General features: G+C 52.6%; 1 protein-coding gene across 1 annotated transcript; it reads left to right on the top strand.

Moving 5' to 3' along the window:
* The first annotated feature begins 8 nt into the window (after nucleotides 1–8).
* MRPL21 (mitochondrial ribosomal protein L21) lies at nucleotides 9–15,852 on the top strand. The gene is made up of 7 exons (XM_086748911.1): nucleotides 9–58; nucleotides 1,354–1,414; nucleotides 5,134–5,219; nucleotides 8,212–8,375; nucleotides 9,894–9,946; nucleotides 14,855–14,958; nucleotides 15,619–15,852. Exons 1-7 carry the CDS (start codon nucleotides 22–24, stop codon nucleotides 15,681–15,683), a joined length of 570 nt encoding a protein of 189 aa, XP_086605037.1. The 5' UTR covers nucleotides 9–21; the 3' UTR covers nucleotides 15,684–15,852.
* The last annotated feature ends 3,277 nt before the right edge of the window (nucleotides 15,853–19,129 follow it).

The raw sequence follows: 19,129 nt of genomic DNA, 5'->3' as shown, positions 1-19,129 counted from the left end.
GCGCGGGTCGGGGTCACCGCCATGGCGGCAGCGGCGGGGCTGCGGCGGCGGGCGGCAGGTGAGACGGGACGGGACGGGACGGGACGGGGGGCTCCCGAGCCCCCTCTGGCCGCAGGAGGGAGGCGGCGGGGCAGGGTCTCACCGCCCGCGGGCCCAGGCGTGGGGAGGGCTGGTGGCTGGCCGGGGTGGGGCGGCCCTGCCCCGCCTCGGGCCGGGCTCGCTGGGCCGTAGCAGACCCTGCCGCCCTCGGCCGGGGGGCGCGGGGGGATGCTCCTGTGCGCGACCTGCCCTTTAGTTACGCAAACTGTGCCAGAAATCGTGTTCGTCCCGGAGATAAGGCAGGGATAAATCCCTGAGCACGCGTTCGTAGGCCTTCGTCTCTTTCTGCTCGTTAACAGCGTGTGGGCCCGGCTCCTTCCCAAAACCCTGAAGGTACACTCAAAGCGTACTTTAAGTTGTAGTAAACCACTCATTATTTGAATGTTTGTGTACTGGAGTGGTAACACAGCTTCACTGTTTCGGCGAGCATCAGCCTGTGTATGAGTTGCTCTGAAAAGCATGGATGCCTTTTTCCAATTCCATTGCTGTTGCTGGTTTAGCTGCAGAGCTGCTCCGCTGCTCTTGCCTGGGAGGAAGAGGCACATTTGGGACGGTGAAAACCCAGGCACGGGAGTGTTAACACCAAATCTGCTGAGCCTGCCCCGCGCTTCCAGTTCAGTGTGTCCCGGCATTGTGGTGCCTGCTGGGGAGCTACAGGGCCGGTTACTGGCAGCGTGCCTGCCTTCCTTCTCTCTTTTTGGAGCAGTAGAAACTTTGTAAGGCTTGCTAGGACTTGCTGAGAATCCCCTGGGAAATGCCATGTGGTAGCTCTGCTCCCCTCTTCAGAGGGCCCAGAGGGCTGGGAAGGGTCCTGGCAGCATCACTGAGTGCTCAGAACAAGGAGAGTGCACCGCAGTGTTCCTCACGCCACCCGTTCCTCCCCTTTGCCTTTTGGTCCCGTTGCTTTCCGAAGGAGATGGGATGCTCTGGGTGTATCCGTATTCAGTTGTTGTGTCTAGCTGGCAGGGTCACTGGGAACAAGCGTGTTTGCCATGAGAGGCCTTTCCCCTGCTCTCCTGCAGTGCTGCACGCGGCTGCTGGGGCCTTTCTCTTAGCGTGTGTCTTGTCTTGCTTCCCCCTCTAGCTTTGCCCGTCGTGGTAAAACTGAACGAAGGTTTTACAGGCAGAGAAATGGTACCACGGAGCTGGCAGCGCTGTGACACTTCAGCATCGCTGTACTGCTGCCTTACCAGGGACTAAAAACCCAGCAGTCGCTGCTTACTTTTAATTCTTTTTCCCCTCTCTCCCTTTTAGCCTTCTTGCTTTCATCTGCGGTTCGGCACCAGAGTTCCCAGAGCACGTCGCTGCAGCAAGGGTAATGTTAAATGACTTTCTGCTTTGCTTTTTGTCTCTTGAAATGCTGGGGGTGGGGAGGGCAGCTTGGTTTTCCTTTGGGAAGGAGCCTTGTCTGGCACTTCCCAGTAAGTTTTGCACTCTGCCTACCTTCACCTTTGCCAGAAGGGTGCTTCTGTTGGTTTGTGAAATGAAGCAGCTAGAGACATAATTAGATCCTCCACTGAGAAAAGGGCCTCAGCTGCCACTCGTCTCTTCAGTACAGGCAGTCTGCTCCTCAGGCCAGGTTCACTCCTGCCTGGAGTCTCTGATTCCTGGTAAATTCTGAGCTTGCACTGCAGCCTTCAGAAAATGTGATGAACTGCCCAAGCGCTGCGGGATGCCAAGCCGGGAAACGTCAGGCTTCATTTGTCCGGGCACTTTGAGAGCTGCTCGTCTGTGTCTTTACTTCATTTCCTCTGCTGGGATCTCGCGCAGAGGTACTTGGGCAGAGCTGCGGGCGCTGCTGCTGCTGGCTCTAACCGGGAGGGGACACTGCAGAGACAGAGAACTCCTGTGAGCAGCATCGGGGAGAAGCGGCCAGGTTTGCTCCTTCCCTCTGCGCTGCTGAAGGGTGCGGGAGGGTGGCTGCTTCCCGTGGGTCCTCGAGCGCGTGGGAGCGCAGTGTGGATCTCTGCCTCTGTGACAGCGCCCAGCGTTATTGCTGAGCCCTGCAACAGACCCTCGAGGCCTCGGTGCTCGTGGCTGTACGCGTGCTCGCAAGGGCTTTGAGTCTGTGAAATTAAAGCCCTTCGGGAGGCATTGCTGGGTGTTAGAGCGAACCGATCAAACACAACTGCTGCTGTGTCAGTTTTGCCTTCTTTCACCAGCATCTGATGTGTTTTCCTGAATGTGTTATGCAGTTTGTACATGCTGTGTTATTTACAGAAATTGTGGATCTCAGCGCACGGGAAATTCTGAACTTCCCTTTTGTGACGGAGACAGTATTTACGCAGCAGCACCTTTCTCTTCAAATTTCAGAAGCCAGTACCTTTCTGGTCATCTCATTGAGATGCAGGGTGAATCTCCTTCCTCTTTAAATCTAAGATTGTCTCTGTGGTTTTGTAGATTCCTGCTTAATAAGGAACTATAATCTGTTGCCTTTGGTCATGTGTGTGTCTGAGTGAAGGCTTTTGGCAGCTCTCGGGATAATCCTTGAATGCCGCAGGAGGGGCTTGTGCCCCCTTTCCCTGCCCCTGGAGCGCGTACTGATGAAAGCACTGCCTGTGCAAAGCGCTGTCCCTGGTTGGAGCGGTGCTTTTCTCCCCAGTTCTTTGGTTACAAATCAATAGTTTTTGTCACTGGCTCTTGTGCAGAGGTGTGCACAGCTGCCTCCAGTCCTCCGTGTTGCTGCTCCTTGTCCCAGAGATCTGGAAAAGCAGCTAATTATGAGCAAGTGCCATTTGCATGTTTTCTGCTGGACCTCACACTGTGAGCTTCGCGTAGTGTTTCATTTTTGAATTAACACCCTGCGGCACGTTTGAGCAGGGTTAATTGTTGTTCAGCTCTGATGTTTTAAACGGAGTTCTTGCGATTTAGTGCTGCGTGTGCCGCTGTCGAGAAAGGCAGCGTGTGCATGCCAATACCAGCGGTACTGACTGTGCAGGGCTCGAGGCTATCAGGAATTAGCTCTGTTGGGAGGCGGGGTGGTAATCTTGAGAAAAGCAGAAGGAATCCACCATGGCAGCTAATGAGCACACGTTGCTGGCTGCTAGCTGCAGCGCCCCTGGCAAGTGTCAGACTTCTGTTCTGTGTCAGTGCCGTAGCCCGCTTGCCCTAGGGCTGCCGGTTTGTTCACCAGGCTGAAGGAGTGACGCGCCGTGCCAGCCGCGCACCGTTTTCAGTATGACAGACGGCGGTATCGACGTAGAGAAAGTAGAGCAGGCTTCAGGTAGGATGTCTTCTGCGCAGAATTTGTCATTCAGGCGCCGGTGCGGTTTGAGCTGTGGTCGCTCTTGCGATTGTATCGGTGCTGAATGGTCCTAAACGGACGCGTCTGCGATGGTCAGGAGTCCCCCACGCTGGTCACCGGGAAGGTCTGCGATGTCTTGAACTGGAGCGGCTCTTGTCTCAGTGGCACAGTTGCAGAGCGTTTGAAAAGATCCATTACTAAAACAATTCTCTATCAGCAGTGAAAGCTACCCTTTCAAAAAGAATAAGGATTTAATTTGCACCTTTTAGCAAAATATGTCAGTGCTCGTTTCGTTAGTGAAGTCGTCGTGAGGAACGATGCTTGTGCTTGGCGGGATGGATGTGGGACAGCACAGGTTCCCGCTCCCTTCCTCGGCCTGAGCCAGGGTGGGCGCGGGGCTGAGAAGTCTGGTTAGGTGCCCCTGCTAGCCTGTCCCCAGGGTGGCGGGGTGATCCCAGACGGGTGTGGAACGGCAGGGAAGAGGCTTCTGGGCTAAACGTGGCGTGAATGCTGAAAGCACTGGGGGTGGGAGAAACCATTATTGCCATTCAGGGAGTGCAGCTGTAAGTGACAAAGGGAAGAGCAGCCTCCTAACTCTCCTGTAAAGAACCCAGCTGTGGTCTTAAGGCCCTCTCTGAGCTATCTATTGAACGGAGAAGAGCTTCACAAAATAGAGGAAAAAAGGATGCCTGTGTGTCATTCATGTGTAGCGCTCAAGGCTGGTTTAGGAACGCTCATTAGCCCTTCTTCCCCGTCAAAGGCACGTTGCCTCCTCCCCACCGCCGGGTAACTCCGGGGCTTTGTACTTGGTGCTGAAGGGGGTTGAGGAGCGTTAACGCCTTCAGTGCTCAGCGTGGAGGTAACTTTATCTATACAAGACCTTTTATTTAAAACTCAGGTGTGAGCAAGGCTTTAGGTCTACTTCCATTGTAGTCGGGGACAAAATTCCTGTCTGGAAAAACAAGGTGGTGGAAAGTCACCGGTGGTCACTGAGCTTGAGCACCACTAGCACGTCCAGCTGCAGGTCGCGACACCGGGAGCAGGGGGTAACCTGGCCCGGGTGCGTTTTCAGTTAATTTTCAAACTGTTTCTTCTGCACTCTTCCTTTGTTCCCCACTATTTTAAATGGCATTCTAATGTGGGGATTTAAAAAAGGAGAATTTTATGATAGGACGGGAGTAAAGCAAACCAAGCCCTGAGGCGTTTTCCCCTTTTCCTCAGAGTTCGCTGCGGGTCACGGTGGGCCCGGGGGTCGTTAAGCCGTGGGAGCAGCGGCTGTTCGGCAGAGCCTTCGCAGGTTGAGCTCCGAAATGAGACCAGGTGTTTTGTGCGTGTTTCTGAGCAGCCTTCTGGTACGGGCTGCAGCCTCAGCACTGTTGCAGCGTTTCTTGTCCTACTGGAGTGCTTTCACCAGGCGCTGGGAGGAAGGTCTGGGGACTCGGCTGCGTCCGGTGTCCTCCGTTAGATGAAGTCCTAGGGAGGGAACACGGCTTTTGCCTTGCCTGCCACCCTCTGTCTGTGGCACTTGAAACCGGAGTGGAGAACCTCTCCTTGCTGGTGAGCTGCCACGAAGTGAAGTGTGAAGTGTGATGTGTGGGGAGCGGCCCTCTGGCCCGCGTGGGCTTTGGGTCGAGTTTGTCGTACTGACAGATCATTGTCTCCTGTGCAGCTTCTGCTCCCCCGCTTCCTACTCCATCTCCAGCTTCTTTTACCTTTTCTCCTCTCATCACGTTTTGCATCTCTTGACTATATCTGTTTGCTGCAAGTGAAGCTTACCTTATCGTTCACAGACTCGTTGCCAGAACATCGCTGACGTCACCCCCGTGGCCTGAGGTGAAACTTCCGGATCCAGTAGAAGAGGCGAAGTACCATGCAGGTAAAAGTCTCAGGTCTCCAAGTGAAGGCTAGCACCCCGGTATGGCCACTGGTGGCCTGATTGGGCATAAATAAGTGACTTCAATGATTAGAGCTAGTTTTTGTCTCATTTCTGGTGTGTTAGTGTCGCTGGGCTTGTGCTGCAGCTGCTGGTATTGGAGGTTTGGGTAGAATGTGAGCTCTCCTTAGTTTCTGACAGCTTGTAACGCTCCCAGAAGAATCTTATCTGATGTGATGTGTTGCTTTCTAAAGTGTGAAGCAAGCCTTTTAGACAGGAGAAAACGATTATTTTCCTTTTAATGGATAAATCAAAAAGCTAAGCCAGCGTAAGCAGTTGGGTGGTGGGCACACCAGACAGCTGGTGTATGTTTGTGCATAAACCAGAACCCTGGAGCCAGCGTAAGCAGGTGGATGGCGGGCACATGATGGAGCTGCAGAGGTGTGAGATAAGGCACTGAGCAGCTGGGGAGTGACAGAATTTAGTGAATGCGTTCTTGTCCCCGCGTGCAGTCAGGACTGTTGAACGCAGCCGGCGTTCCTTGTGAAAGGAGCATGTGGGCCGTACACAGTCAGCCTCGCAAGTCACGAGCGAAGCGCCCGTAGCTGTTCAGCCACCATCCTCATTGCTTCGCCTTGCTAGAATGTGTCGGTCTTCCCCGTGTGAGCAGACGCAGGGTCCCCTGCGGTGGGGATGTGAAAATTGAATACAGAGGAGGCATGTGTGTCTAGCCCCGTGTCGCCCAGGCGGGGCTGTTGTCATCCTGCCACGCTGGGGTGGCAGCGGGGAAGCCAGCGCGCGTACAAGGTGTTTTTCGGAGCCGGGCGGTAACGAGCCCCAGCGGGTGCATCTCTCTCCCGGTTCCTGTGGTGGCGGCGGTCAGCGGTTGTGTGCTTCATGCGGGCGTGAGCCCCTGTGTTTGGTAACGGGCAGTCCTGTCTCGTGGTGCTAGCCTCCAGTACATCTGCGAAAGGCACCTGGCTTCTCTGCTTTAGGTGGCAGAAACCCGGGAAGTAAGGGCGAGTTCTTTGACACGCAGAGAGCAAGAGCAGACAAGCGAGGCTGTCCCCCTGTTTTGCAGACAGTCTCCCACCATCTGGCCGAAGTGTGTTAATAACTGTGCGAGCGGTGTGGTCTGAAGAGAGCCTTCTGCTCCAGGTCTCCTCTCTGGCTGTTGTTCATCCTGCTTTTATCTGCTTTGCGCTCCCGGGATTGTTCAAGTGACAGCTGAGTGTTCTGTCCCTGAGCGCGGTTTGACCCAGTAGTGAACCGCAAACTGCTCCGTTTGATTTGCTGGAGCCCTGTGGTGAGCAGGGTCCCGTGGTCCCCTCCTTGATTCACGTGGGATCCTCGGGGCCGCAGTGATTTCTGCGCCTCGTAACCCCCTACTGTTTATGAGCTTGCATCGTTATCTCCTGGCTGTGCTTATCCGCAGCAAACAGCAGCGAGAGCATTTGAATTCTGCCTTGTATTTTCCTGCTGGCTATGGAAACAGCCGGGGATATTTTAGGAAGGGTCGCTCCCTGTGGTGCCGAGATAAAAGCCGTACTAACAGTTAGATGGTAACATCGCTTGATGTTTCCTGTCACTAGAGATGTTTGGAAGAGTTACCAACAACTTCAGAGCCCAAATATGGTGAAAAAATATACCTTTTTTGGTTACAAAAAGATGAGAAAGCCCTGTGGGGGTGGGTGGAAAGTTGAAATTTGACAAGGAAATAACCATTGTTAGAGCATGACTTTTTTAAATTGTAGGCCAGCATTTTGAAATCTTGGTTTTGAATGTTGACCACAGGGCAACTGATACACGTAGATCAGAAGTCTGGAGCTGGAAGAAATTTCTTGTACCCTTTGTACGGTTGAGGGCATAACAAAGAAAAGGGGGTTGTGCTTTTTCTCTGGACTTTTTGTAGTGGACCACTGTGAATCAGAGGAAGGAGCACACAGTGGATTTTTCTTCTGGGACAGCAATTCCAGCAATACAGAAGCTAAACTCTTGGTCATAGTGGGAGCTGCAGCAGCTACTGCCTTGCACAGCTTCTGTTCTTACCTCTGCCTTTAAGAGTTTGTGTCTGCTGGGTTGGAACTTGGATGCTTTCAGAGTGTTCCTGTAAGGGCTGAGTTGGTTTGACTGGCTGCTGAATTCTTGCTGGTCCCCAATGGATGTTGTTTTGTTTACATTCCAAGAAAAAATGATTCAGCCACTTTTGAGGACAATGAAGAAAATCTATTTTTCCAGTTACAGCAAAGTTACTCTTTTTCGGGACAGCTCAAGGGGTGGGAAGCTGCTGCTTGGCAGTGGAATGGCACTCCCTAAGCAGTACCTTTTGAGGTTCCCATAAAAATTGGTTTTGGCTTCACTGCTCAGGAAGCTGATCACAGAAAACTGAGTTTGTTGATGTCCAGGACCTCGTCCCTGGGATTTGTAGTGCTCCTGGCACCTGGAAAAGAGCGAGGGAAAGGTCTCTCTTGTTTTTGCTGCAGGCACAAGTTCTCAGGCCAGGCTTTGTTAGTGTGGTGGAGCCCTTTTTCCTACGTGCTTTCCCAAACTCTTCCTGATGTTCCTGCGTGCCTTACGCAGCAATCGGAGTCCTGCGCCTCCTGTCTGTTACTTGGAGATTGAGGGGAGCTCCCTTCCAAACGTAGGATGCATGGACAAGTGCTCTTTTCTGGAACGCTTGTATCTGAACACAGTGCGTTTTAAGATTCCTAAGAACTAGGCTGAGAAGTCAGCACTCTTAGATTAGCTGCACAGTGTGTGTATTAGGGGTTTGCTTATGCGTGGGGTTGCCAGCAACTCAAACACAAACAGGTCATTAGGTTTACGGAAGGGAGGCTCACACCCGTAGGAAACAACATTGCTGTTGATCTTTCCTTAGAGATTCCCAGAAGACAGAGTTTTGGTGGGAGAGCGGCGCGGCTGAGTGCGTTTTGAACAGCTCTTCGCACCTTGCTGGGTTTGCTGCGCTGATTCCTTCCCCACTGTTTGCCCACAGAAGTCGTACAAAAGGTGAACAAGATGATCGCAACGGGGCAGTACGGAAGGCTCTTCGCTGTGGTCCACTTCGCCAGCAAGCAGTGGAAAATAACCAGTGAAGACTTGATTATGATGGACAACGTTCTGGAGGCTGAATGCGGAGACCGAATCCGGATGGAAAAGGTGACGTGCCGTGCTTCCACAGTGCCTGTGATGCCGTGCTGTGTATGAGACCAGAGCAAATTGCCTGCGAACATTCCCTGAGGCAAAACCCATAACTGGTTTTTAAAAGCACGTCCTGAAGAGCTCCTGTCGGATCTCCTGCTATGTGCTTGGCCTTGGTTTCCTTCCAATTTCAGTTAGTCTGTTAGTGGTAATATTATTGTGATTTCAGTGGAACAGGGTTGGAATGAGTCGTGCCAGACTGTTAGGAGACAGATTTTTGTTGCACTAACTTCATCCAAAAAAAGAAAGTTACAGTTGTTGCTTCTCGAGACGGCAGCTAAAGCCTGTGTTTACCTTGAGACTCCAACACCCAAAATACTTGCAGTTCTCCCAGAGGGACTGTCGCTGCTCAGAGCTTTGCAAGATCCTTATCGCACGCTGCGCTGGGTGGAGGAGAGGGGTGGTACACGGAGGGGAGAACTGCCAAGCTGTGATTCAATATCGTTATCCTCAGCCTTGCCTAACCAGCAGGAACCTGCAGAGGCTCATTAATGCGAAGCGTAAATGAAAGATTGTGAAGTGAGATTTTCTTGGCTCAATCTTGACGTCGGTTGTTAGAGCCAAGCAAGCAGTTAAGCAGAGCCGGGCACTTTTTCTACTCCTCCATTGCTTTGCAGCCCAGTTTTGAGGCAGCTTTTTGGGCACGCCTTCAGCTGTGTCCTGCGTCCTTGTATACAACAGAGACGAGCGATTTGCGTGGAGCAGCCAGCTAGGAATGCAAAGGTCTGGATGGGAGTGAAAAAGGCAAAAAACTTGCCTAACCACCATAACCCTTTGGGGATTTCACTGGCACGTATCTGTAAAACAAAAGTCAGAACATTTCATGACCCTTTATGTGGGGCTTTGAACTGCTGCCGTACAGTCAGTGTGGGGAAGGGGGCGGTCTGTAGGAAACGCTGCCTCTCTTCACCACAGCCTCTCTGTTATCCTGCCGGCCCTTCAGGTAGGCAGGCGCTTGAAAGGCCCTGAAGCAAAGGGACCGGTCCCTGGGGCGGGGAATGCCCCCGGGTGTCCATTTCTGTATGGCCCATCTTGCGGCCTCACGCAGGAGAAGGAGGAAAGTGTTCCTCTCCTAGGATGTGTAGCAGTTGCCATAAAAATCCAATGATTTTAGGAGCTGCCATTCATTCAGATCCCCCACAAGATGTGTTATTCTTCTTCCCTGTATTGCTTTTCGTATCTTTTACAACTGTTGGTGAGCCAGAACAGAAAGGTTCAGTGTGTTCTGACCAACATGAAAGATTCTTCTGAAGTATGTTTCAGGAGGAGAAGCTGTCCTGGAAGACTGTCTGTTTAAGGAATCTGTTTCTTGCCTGTTAGCTCCCTTTCTCCACCAGTAACAGTGTCAGGTTTGAAATGTGTAAACACGTATTTTTAAGCAGTTTGACTCTTTTTATGGGAACTGTAGAATTCAGAAGATAGTGTTTCCGTTTCTGGTGCGACAATGGTGATGTATGCCTGGTTTATTTTCCATAGGTTTTGCTGGTTGGTGCTGACGACTTCACGCTTATTGGAAGGCCGCTCCTGGGGTAAGATGTCTCATACACGAATTATCTTCAAGCTAATTCTTGTATTTAATTGCAGCTTCAGTGCTCCTGGAGTCCCTGACACTGAAGGGACTCCTGGATTTATCAGCACTAGCTTTTTTCCCAGCCCGGAGGCTTTTGAAAGAGTGGCCAATTAAAGCAGCTCGTCAGCCTCTGCTGACTCTAACCCTTGCCATGGTGCCAGCAGCACCCATTTCTAGGGTAGCCGTAGGGTACTCAGCTCTGTTGGGCTGGATCTTTTTCTCATGCCATAAGCCTTTTGCAAAGTAGTAGTAAATCTTGCTCTTCAACATCTTTACTCCCTTACCCTAGTTTCAGTGATAGTCATCTTGGAATAGCCCAGAAACCCTTTCCCATCCCTTGATCCCTTAATTTGACTTGGTTTATTTAACCCATTTCCTCTTGCCAGTGTCTTAACCCAGCAGGCCTTAAGCTTCATTTTAGAGTTGCTAATTTTCCCTTCCTCCTAGTCACACAGTCCAGCAATCACAGAACGGAGGAGGAGTTTGCCCCCTTGGCACCGTCTCCATCCCAATGCTGTAGGACTTGCGCTAGAACCTGGCAGAACACTGGTTCTTCAGCCTTTTCTTCACCAAAGGAAGCGGTGTGAGGACCAGGGATTACTGCTCAGCTCCTGGCTCTAGCCAGAAGCAAAGTCCTGAACTGCTGCTTTCCCCAGGACAAGAGGTTTTGGTGGTAAGGCGCAAGGCAAGATAAGAAGTATCTGGCAGCCATGGTTGTGGCCTGGCTGCAGACTGAACTGCACGTTTTGGCAGAGGATGGTCAGATAAGGAGGAACTTGCACACCTGGAAATTACTTCTTGGTGGCTTGTAGATTCAGGTTAGAAATACCACGTGGTTTCAGAGTGGGTTCACTTCTGAGCGTTTTCTGTGGCACCAGGGGGCTGTTGGTGTTTGAGAGGTACTGGGAACACGTTTGCAGAGTTGGTAACGTGACTTCGGTTGCGCTGCGGGTGACTGCCTCGGGTTCCCTGTGTTAGACGGGATCCTGAGGGCTGCCAGCCCTTTTAAGAGCACTGCAAATAGATCTGGAATAGCAGATTGTCAGGAGTCTTTGAATTATTGCCAGCTATTGTGTTTGCAGGAGACCTTAGGAATGGGAATGTCATTATTAGGACTGGAAATGTCATCTTGCAGAAATTCTAATAAGAGCCCAAGTTCTGCAGACAGGGATATGCCATGCCAGGCAGTTCAGAGCACCATCCTTCACCCGGCTCTCTTAACCAGTGTCCCTGGAGTTGTTCTTTGCAACTCTCAGTTTGCGTGCTGGACTTGGCCTGTGGCCTGAGACCCAGGAGCTCCGGGACAAGAAGAAAACCAGCTGTCTGGTTCCTGCAGGTGCTCCAAGGGAGTGGGAAGCGTTGTCAGTTGCTTGAAGCAGACCAAGCTGCACGTCTGCCGGTGTTAGCTTGAACTCCAGTAACTCTGGCAGAGGAAGATCAGTGGGAGGAGGAGGAGGAGGCTGACCAGGCTGGTGGGGAGGTGCCATCCTCCCTCCGAGCTGCAGTGACCCTCCCAAATCCAGCTCTCGGGTACGGGCTGAGGAAAGGGAAGCAGAACCCCACAGGTCACGAGCGACGTGGACTGCGGTTCTTTCACATAGTTCCCAGTTGTGCCTAAACCACAAACATTTTGGAGGGGAGATAAGAGGCTGGATGCGAACAGAGGCGGTTTTGGCTTTCTGTTGTTTTAAAATAAACACAGCAGTGAATGCTTGCACCAGCGTCTGCGTGAGACAGGTCATTACAGCTGTACTCCCTGTCCAAACGCGGAGGCGGGTAGGAACTGGTCCTGTTTGGGACAGATGCTCCTGTTTTACTTTCTGAGGCAGTCAGATACCTCCCAAGATGACACTCCTCTAAAGCCTTAAAAAACAACAGTGCAACAAAACATATCTGCGTGGCAAGGCTATTCTGGGATGTCCTAGCTGGCTTCTGCTCTGGAGTCTGTTAGGTTTGGTGTTTGCTCAGGCAACTTGCTGTCTGGCCGACTGGCACAAGGGTATCGAGCAGCATGGGTTTGGACTTTGTTTGGCTGTCTAATGCAGAAATTGTGCGCTTTGAAAGCTGTGATCAGCAGCGAGCATAACCTCGGGCAGGTTTGTGTTGCGTTTCAGGCGTCAGCCGCGTGCCCCCAGCTGTTTCAGACCCGAGTGAAATGAGCGGTGCCTCTCTGAGAAAGTCCAGCTGTCTGCCACACAAAGGACAGCTGATGGGGATTTTTTCCTCTAGGTGAACCTTGCTCTTTCTCCTGCTACCTGCCCATTTTTGCGGTGGTTTCAGTGGGAATGACAGCAGGCCTGCTTGTTCTTTTCCCAGACAGCCAGGCTGGGGTTCAGTTCACTTCTGCGGGGAGTGAGCGAGCCTGTCAGCTGAAGTCACTGTCTCTGAGAGTTACGATCCGTTCAGGTTGTAGGTTACATGGATCTTTTTCACTGCTGGATGACAACAGCTTTCAGCCCAGCTTAGGTCTACGAGATTGCAGTGTGAATTTTTCTTGCCTGCTGCAAAAATCTGATAGATGTGCTTTGTCAGGAAGCATTTTGCTGCTGAAAGCAGCAGGCAGGCCTGTCAGACGCTGGGAAATGTGTGACCCCCTTTTTATTTTTATGGACATTCCAGTCATACCTAAAACATTTGATAAAGATTTTTTTTTTTTTTTTTCCTTGGGCTCTATTTTGCTGAGAACTTCTCTGTTCATGTGCACTTCACCAGCAAGTTGCTTTCTGCTGTTCTTCAGCCTTTTAACCAGCCTGGTGCTGTGTCCCACAGAGGAGGGCTCACCGGGGCCTGTTGGCCTTGAACTTTGACTTGCAGAGTGAAGCCGTGCTTGGATACTCAACTGTCTCAACCATGGCCTTAAAGATTTGCTTGAAAGCTGTCAACACCCATGAGCAGCGCTGAGGGACACTATCTCCAGGTCTGTGTCAGCATTCCTCCCTTTGGCCTGGGACAGCTAGTGCGGTCCAGTGGCGAGAGCTGTGTCGGGGACAGCTTGGCTGTGCTGCCGCAGACCCTGGCTCTCCTGAGAGCAGCACAGAGATGCCGGTGACCGGCTCACTTTATCTGGCCTGGCCGCTTTCCAGTTTTCCCACGGGATCGTCATTGGTGGGTTTCTTACATGCCTCCGCAGCCGAGCCTGTGAGAAGTCAGGGGGAGTTTAGCTTTTCCTGTGCCTGCAGTAGGCAAGAATGAGACCCGGAAAGTACAGCTCCCTAATTATAGTGATAAAGCACTGCCAGCCCCGGCGCGCAGGCCGTTTTTTGGTTTCTTCCCTGGCATTGCCAAGCCTGCTGTGTGTTTCACGGTGCTGTTGGGCCCTGTCCCTGGGCTGAATGTGGGTAACATCCTTTGGCTGGCATGTCGGGGTCACCCAGTGGTCTCTTAAAATCGAGATGATCTTACGTCTGTTTCCTTCTGGGCTGGTCACTAAATGGAGATGTATCCGTTTTCTCCGCTGGCTGCCCTTCCCTCCTCCCTCAGGGGTTGACTCACTGGTGTATATTACACCCGAGGGTGAGTGTTAGGAGAGATGGTAAATGGCTCCGAGCCTTTGGCCTCCCAGTGACCCTGCTGGAACGGTTAGGCTAGATGGGCTTCCCCCCCTGCCCCCCTTAGGTGCAGACAGCGTCGTTTGTCAGGAAAATGTTCTTTAAATGTCTTCCGTGGCGAAGTGAGCATGCTGATGAGTTTTTAATGATATTCTGCAGTGATGCTACATGGAAGTGTCTCTTCCTCTTCCATTGTGGCTGTTGATTAAAACCACGCTATCCAAAGCTGTAGTCTGGCTCTTGTCTGGAGGCGCTTGTCTTCCCAGCGAGGAGCTGTTGTGCAGGCAGGTAGCTGCTCCTCCAGCCTGTGCTTCAGACCATCTTGTTTTCCAGCTCTGGCGTTTTTCAGATAGCACCTAGAGATCCCACACTCTTTTTCTAACTTCAGCAGGACGACTTCTCGCAGAGCTCTGCAGAACCCTGGGTGGGCAGGAGGTGTGCTGGGTGTGTGGTAAGGTACTGTGGAGGGACAAATCACTCTGATTTTACTCGCCTGTGAAGGAAGTACAGGCCACATTCTCTTCATCTCCATCCTCGGGGAGATGCTGAGAATCTCCATGTGTAGAAATGAGATCTAGAAATAACTTGAGTTTTTGAGTGGTCTCACCACTCAACCTGAATTCCCCTAGCTGTGGGACAGGGAGCAGTGTGTGAAATCCTCAGCGAGTCCCTGTCTTCCCCTCCAATTTGGGGTAAACAAGCAGGACAGAGCGAGAGTGGGAGGCGGGAGAGAGGCACGTGGGAGGAGAAGTGACTTGCTCCAGCAGGCAGTTGTCTGTGCTTCCTGCTAGAAACGGTGTGCTGAATCTCTTTCCACCGAGCCGTTGCCAGGACTTGTTCAGGTGAGCAAGGGAGAAGACTGTCTGTGATGCTTTATAGGAGGAAGGACTTCTGTGTTGACCAGCATAGCGCAGGGGAAGGGCCCACGGGTGGGTTTAACCCGTACCACAGCGAAGTAGGACATGTGACTGTGCCAAGGGAATTTATCCTACTGCAATCCTACAAGTTCCTGCAGGTTCCTCTTGCTGCTGCCTCCGTAGCTGTTTCTGATGGCATCCCTCCCGTGGCAGAGATAACTGCCCTGCAGGCTACCCCAGCACGCGGCTGATCCACGTACAGCACCTTCAGCCTTTTGGTTTTGCACCGTGGAGCCAACAACCTGACAAACTTCCCTGCCCTCCTTCCCTGGTGACTCTGTAGTTGCTGTGGATCTGTAGGGCAGGGTGTGTTGTCTGTGTGTCGCTTTTCCCCAGAAACCTACTCACTGATAGGAGAATGTAAATCATTAAAAAGTGATACTTTAAAACTTTATTTTTAAGGAAAGATCTCGTCCGTGTGGAGGCTACTGTGATTGAAAAGACGGAGTCATGGCCCAAAATTAACATGCGCTTTTGGAAGAGGCACAACTATCAGAGGAAGAAAAGTAAGATGCAAAGAAAGCAGAGCTGCTTCCCTGTTGTTTGGTTGCTGGGCCCGGGAGGGGGAGGTATGGCGACGCAAGGGCAGCGCCTGGGGAGGGAGGCTCGCTCACCGCGTCCCCCGGCCCCTCACGGCACGGCACCTCTTTCCCAGCCCGCTGCCCCGCTGTGCCCGCTGTCTTTGGAGCACGGTGACTCCATATTCTCTTGGTCCAGCACCTTTGTTAGATAGCCTTGCGAAAGACCTTGCTGAAAAAAAACATCCCGGGCAGAAGAGCAATCTCGTTCTCTTTCCAAAGCCGTAGATATTGGCTATGCAGTCACAGATATTAGCAAGTCCTGACAGTGTCCTGGGGCAGGCTGTTTGGTTACCAAATGGCTGCCCCTCCTCAGATACGACTGAGAGAAAAATCCTGACTCTCTTGTTGTGGAACGGATGCTAAAATCCTGACCAGCCTGAGCCAGGCCCTCCTTCGTGCCGTACCAATGGTACGCAGCTGTCCTGCCAACATGGTGGCATCTGCCAGCACACCCCCTCCTAGAACCCGTCACGCCTTGGCGCGCCTGAGACTGATCGAGCTACGCCGGCAGGAGCCTTCCGAAAGGTAGGCAGCAGATTTGTGCCAGCATCTGATCTTTTTTTTTCTCTTTTCATTCTTTTTCAGTCATCAGGAACCCGCAGACTGTCCTTCGGATAAACACCATAGAAATTTTCCCCTGTTTGTCGTGATTGATTGATCGAGCATTGCGTGGCTTAGGTTCGTTATTGCTGTGGGCAATTATGGAAATAAAACTGCCGTGGTATTGGAAAGTTCTGGACTTCTCACTGTTGTTGGAAATGGAAATCTATATGTACTTTCTTTCTGAAAAAACAAAATGAAATATTTTTTAAACTATCATTTCAGCCTTGATGGTGTTTATTTGTCAGGAGTTCTAAACAATCCAGGACCCGTTGCTAGCTGTCGGGCCGTTTGATGCCAACGGCGCCTGCCTTTGCCTGCACGCTCTCTGTGTACTTGAGGAACTCGCGCTCTCAGCTGTGTCTTAAAAATACCTTGGGCCTCGCTGGTTGTGGAAGAAACGGGCCGTCCGCTTCTGCGGTGCCAAGGTGAGGCTGTGGGCCTGGAAGGCAGCGTCGGTGTATAACTGATCATTCAGCAGCCTGCTGCTGTGCTCGGCTGTTCATGTCCTTGCGAGCCGCCCTGCCTCGAGCTGTGAGCGCACGCAGGGCCAGCCAGAGGCAGCTGCTTTGCCCTCTGGAAACGCGCGTTGCTCTCCGCGCGCCGCCCTTACATCGCTGTAAACAGGCGAGGTGTTTTTAGGAGTGCTAAGTGTAATTCTGCCCCCCACCCCTCCTCCTCTCCTGACAAAAGCCCTGCTGCTCTGTTCACGTAATTCCTGGCATTGCGTGGCTTCAGGAGATTCCCTGGCGTAGAGTGTGGCCCACAGCAAACAGGGGGCTGGAGAGAGCGGTGAAACACGAGTGCAGGATCCCAAACCTACCCCCAGATGAGGTAAGTGGTGAAAATCCCTCTTGAAGACTGGCAGCAGGAGATGCAGCTGAGGAACTGCCCCCGTAAAGGTAAGCCAGAGAGTCTGTTGTGTAGCAGTCAGCTGTCTGCGAGTGTCATGGCAGCAGAGTAACCGATACCCTGGCTCAGGAGCGATTTCCTGCCTTTTTCAGACTTGGTGCTGGACGTACTGGGTTAAGCTAGTTCTCCAGCCGCTCGAGCGATGGTCGTCTGCAGAGGCTGACTCATCTCTTCCCCGTTGGGATCGTCTGGCACGAACAGCCCTTGGGAAATGCTCTTCCCTCTCCTCCGGCTGCGCGAGGAGGCTGGACACCTCGGTTGTGAACAGCTAACGGTAATGCGAAGGCAGGGACCTTTCTGGGACCAGCTCTGATCCTTGCAGCCTTGTTTCCAAGCTTTTACACGTGGAAGGCAGTGGGGGACCACTCCAAAAATCATCTCCCGCCTCTTCCCCGCCTCTCCCTCCAGTTCTGCACTGGGACCACAGATCCCAGCAGGAGCAGTGGGCCGCAATATGTTGCGGGCTGGCACGAGGACTGTCGCTGTGACTGCTTCCCGTTACAGGCCGTTCACAGTCCACAGCGGAAGCGGCACTGCCAGCTGAAGCAATTCCACCGGAAACCTCACGGTCCTCCTGCGTTCTGTGAGGCTTGTGAGTGCTAGGGCTGAGGAACAGCACGCGTGTCCTGGCTTTGGGAGGATGTGGGGGGAATCTGCTGTCCTTCCTGGTTACGGAGAAAGGCTTGGAAATAACGAGAGAGGCTCGAAAATACGGAAGGAAGAGCCCAGTGTTGATGCAAAAGAAAGCAAATGCCTTAAGCTGATGTGTAAAACTGGTCCCCAGAAAAGCCCTTGGGAAATGTAATTCTAATCCAAGTGAGAGACTGTATGGAACTAGGGTGGCTTCACAGCATTCCAGGGAGAAAAATGCAGGAAGGGAAAATTCCACCGGTATCAGCAAGTCCTGGGGTTTGTTTTGAAAATTTTATGTTATAAAACTAGAGCAAGATATTCAGGTTTTATTGAAATGATGCATTCGCACTGAGGCAAAAGGGGATTATTTTTGACATTTTCTTCAGAGGAATTTAAGGAAAAAGCTTTTTTGCCTTTCCAAGTAGAAACAGGAATCCCTGGTTCTTCTCCGGAGTGAAGTCGTGAGTCTCCATTTGATTTCACGTGTTGGGGGTGGCTGCTGGTGCTCCGCTTTCTGGCTGCTAAATGTACTCACATAGTTTAAGAGCAGAAATTTCTCAACAAAGCAGGCTTTTTTTTTTTTTTTTTTTTCCTAAGCACTGATTCATGGTGGAAATTTATCTGTTAGGACAGAACATCTCGTGGGGCAGCGCGTCAGCGCCGGATCAGGATGGAGTTTGAGGGGCGCTTTGCCCAGAGTCGCTCGATCAGACATGGCTCAGAGGAGAACCAGGCCTGAGCTCCGGCCGGCCAGCTCCTCTAGAGCAAGCGGTGGCATCTGTCCTCCGTTTCCCCCCTTGGTGCCGTTTGGGTAAGTGAGGGTTTGCTGCCCGGAGGGGGGCTGGAGAGCTGGAGCGGAGAGCGTCCGTCTGCCGTGACTCAGACCCGGATTCCAGCGCCTGCTCCCTGCCCGCTGGCCACAAAGCCGCTGCCTGTTCTGGTTTCTGTCTCGCGCTTTCGAAGAATGTCGGGAGGACTCCGCTTCGCTCCCCGGCAGGACAACAGGCTTTGCAGCGCTGACATTTTTGCACAACAAGGCAGCGTTGTTTCCCCGCCAGCTGGGCTGCCGGGAGGTTTGCTCGGAAGGAGCTGTCGGGAGGTGCCGGTGCTCTCTGCCAGCTCCGCGTCAGCCCCGCGTCGCTCTCGCGTTCCCCCGTTTTGAGCGCGAAGGTGTGGGTGCAGCGGGCTGGCTTCCTGGCTCGGCTGCTCTCTGGACCCCAGACGGACCGTGCAGGGCCTCGGGACACCGCTCGCTCCCCGGTTCTGGTACCGCAGGGCGGTGTTTAGCCAAGCCCTGACGCAACATGCGCCGCGGCAGCAAAGGGCACGCGCTGTCGCACAAGAGATGGATGAGCTGCTGGCCTGGCCGAGGTTCAGCCCAGCCGTGACCTCATCCTTCGCCCTTTCGAGAGCGGTGGGCCGTGGCACCCTCATGCAGTTGTGGCTGCGGGTTTTTCCTCCTCCCTCTCAGATACAGGTGCTTTCAAGCGTTGGTTTGGAGCGAGGTTTCAATCGTCTAGAAGGCTAATGCTGCTCTTCTAAAGCCTCCAACGGGACGCAGTGGTCACGGCTGCTTAGGTGCAAGGTCTGCAGCTTCGGGGTGCTTGGATTTGGGTTCAGGGTGCTTGGATTTGGGTTTGGCCTCCTGACAACAGAGAGATCGTCATCCTGATTGAAGGGGAAACGGCCCATGCTGGTCGTCCGACAGGACAGCTTTCTGCGGCGTCTCTCCGGCTCTCTGTCTGGGCGAGTTTTTAATTACCTACGTGATGGGGTTCCTCTTCCTCCCCTTGGCAAGTTCTGCGTTCTAAAATAAGCTTCCCAAGCAACGCCATTTCTTGCAGCGTGGAGGCTTCCCGTTGTGAGGATCCGTTACTTGTGCAGCCTAACGAAGTGCAATAGACGTGGTAAGCGTCAGTGTCTGCGAAAAACCCAAAGTGCGCAGAACTGC

Source organism: Chlamydotis macqueenii, chromosome 5 (assembly GCF_036417535.1).
Source record: "Chlamydotis macqueenii isolate bChlMac1 chromosome 5, bChlMac1.mat, whole genome shotgun sequence".
Classification (NCBI taxonomy): Eukaryota; Metazoa; Chordata; class Aves; order Otidiformes; family Otididae; genus Chlamydotis; species Chlamydotis macqueenii.
The sequence above is the reverse complement of the archived record's forward strand: the minus strand, read 5'-3'. Positions and strand labels throughout refer to the sequence as shown.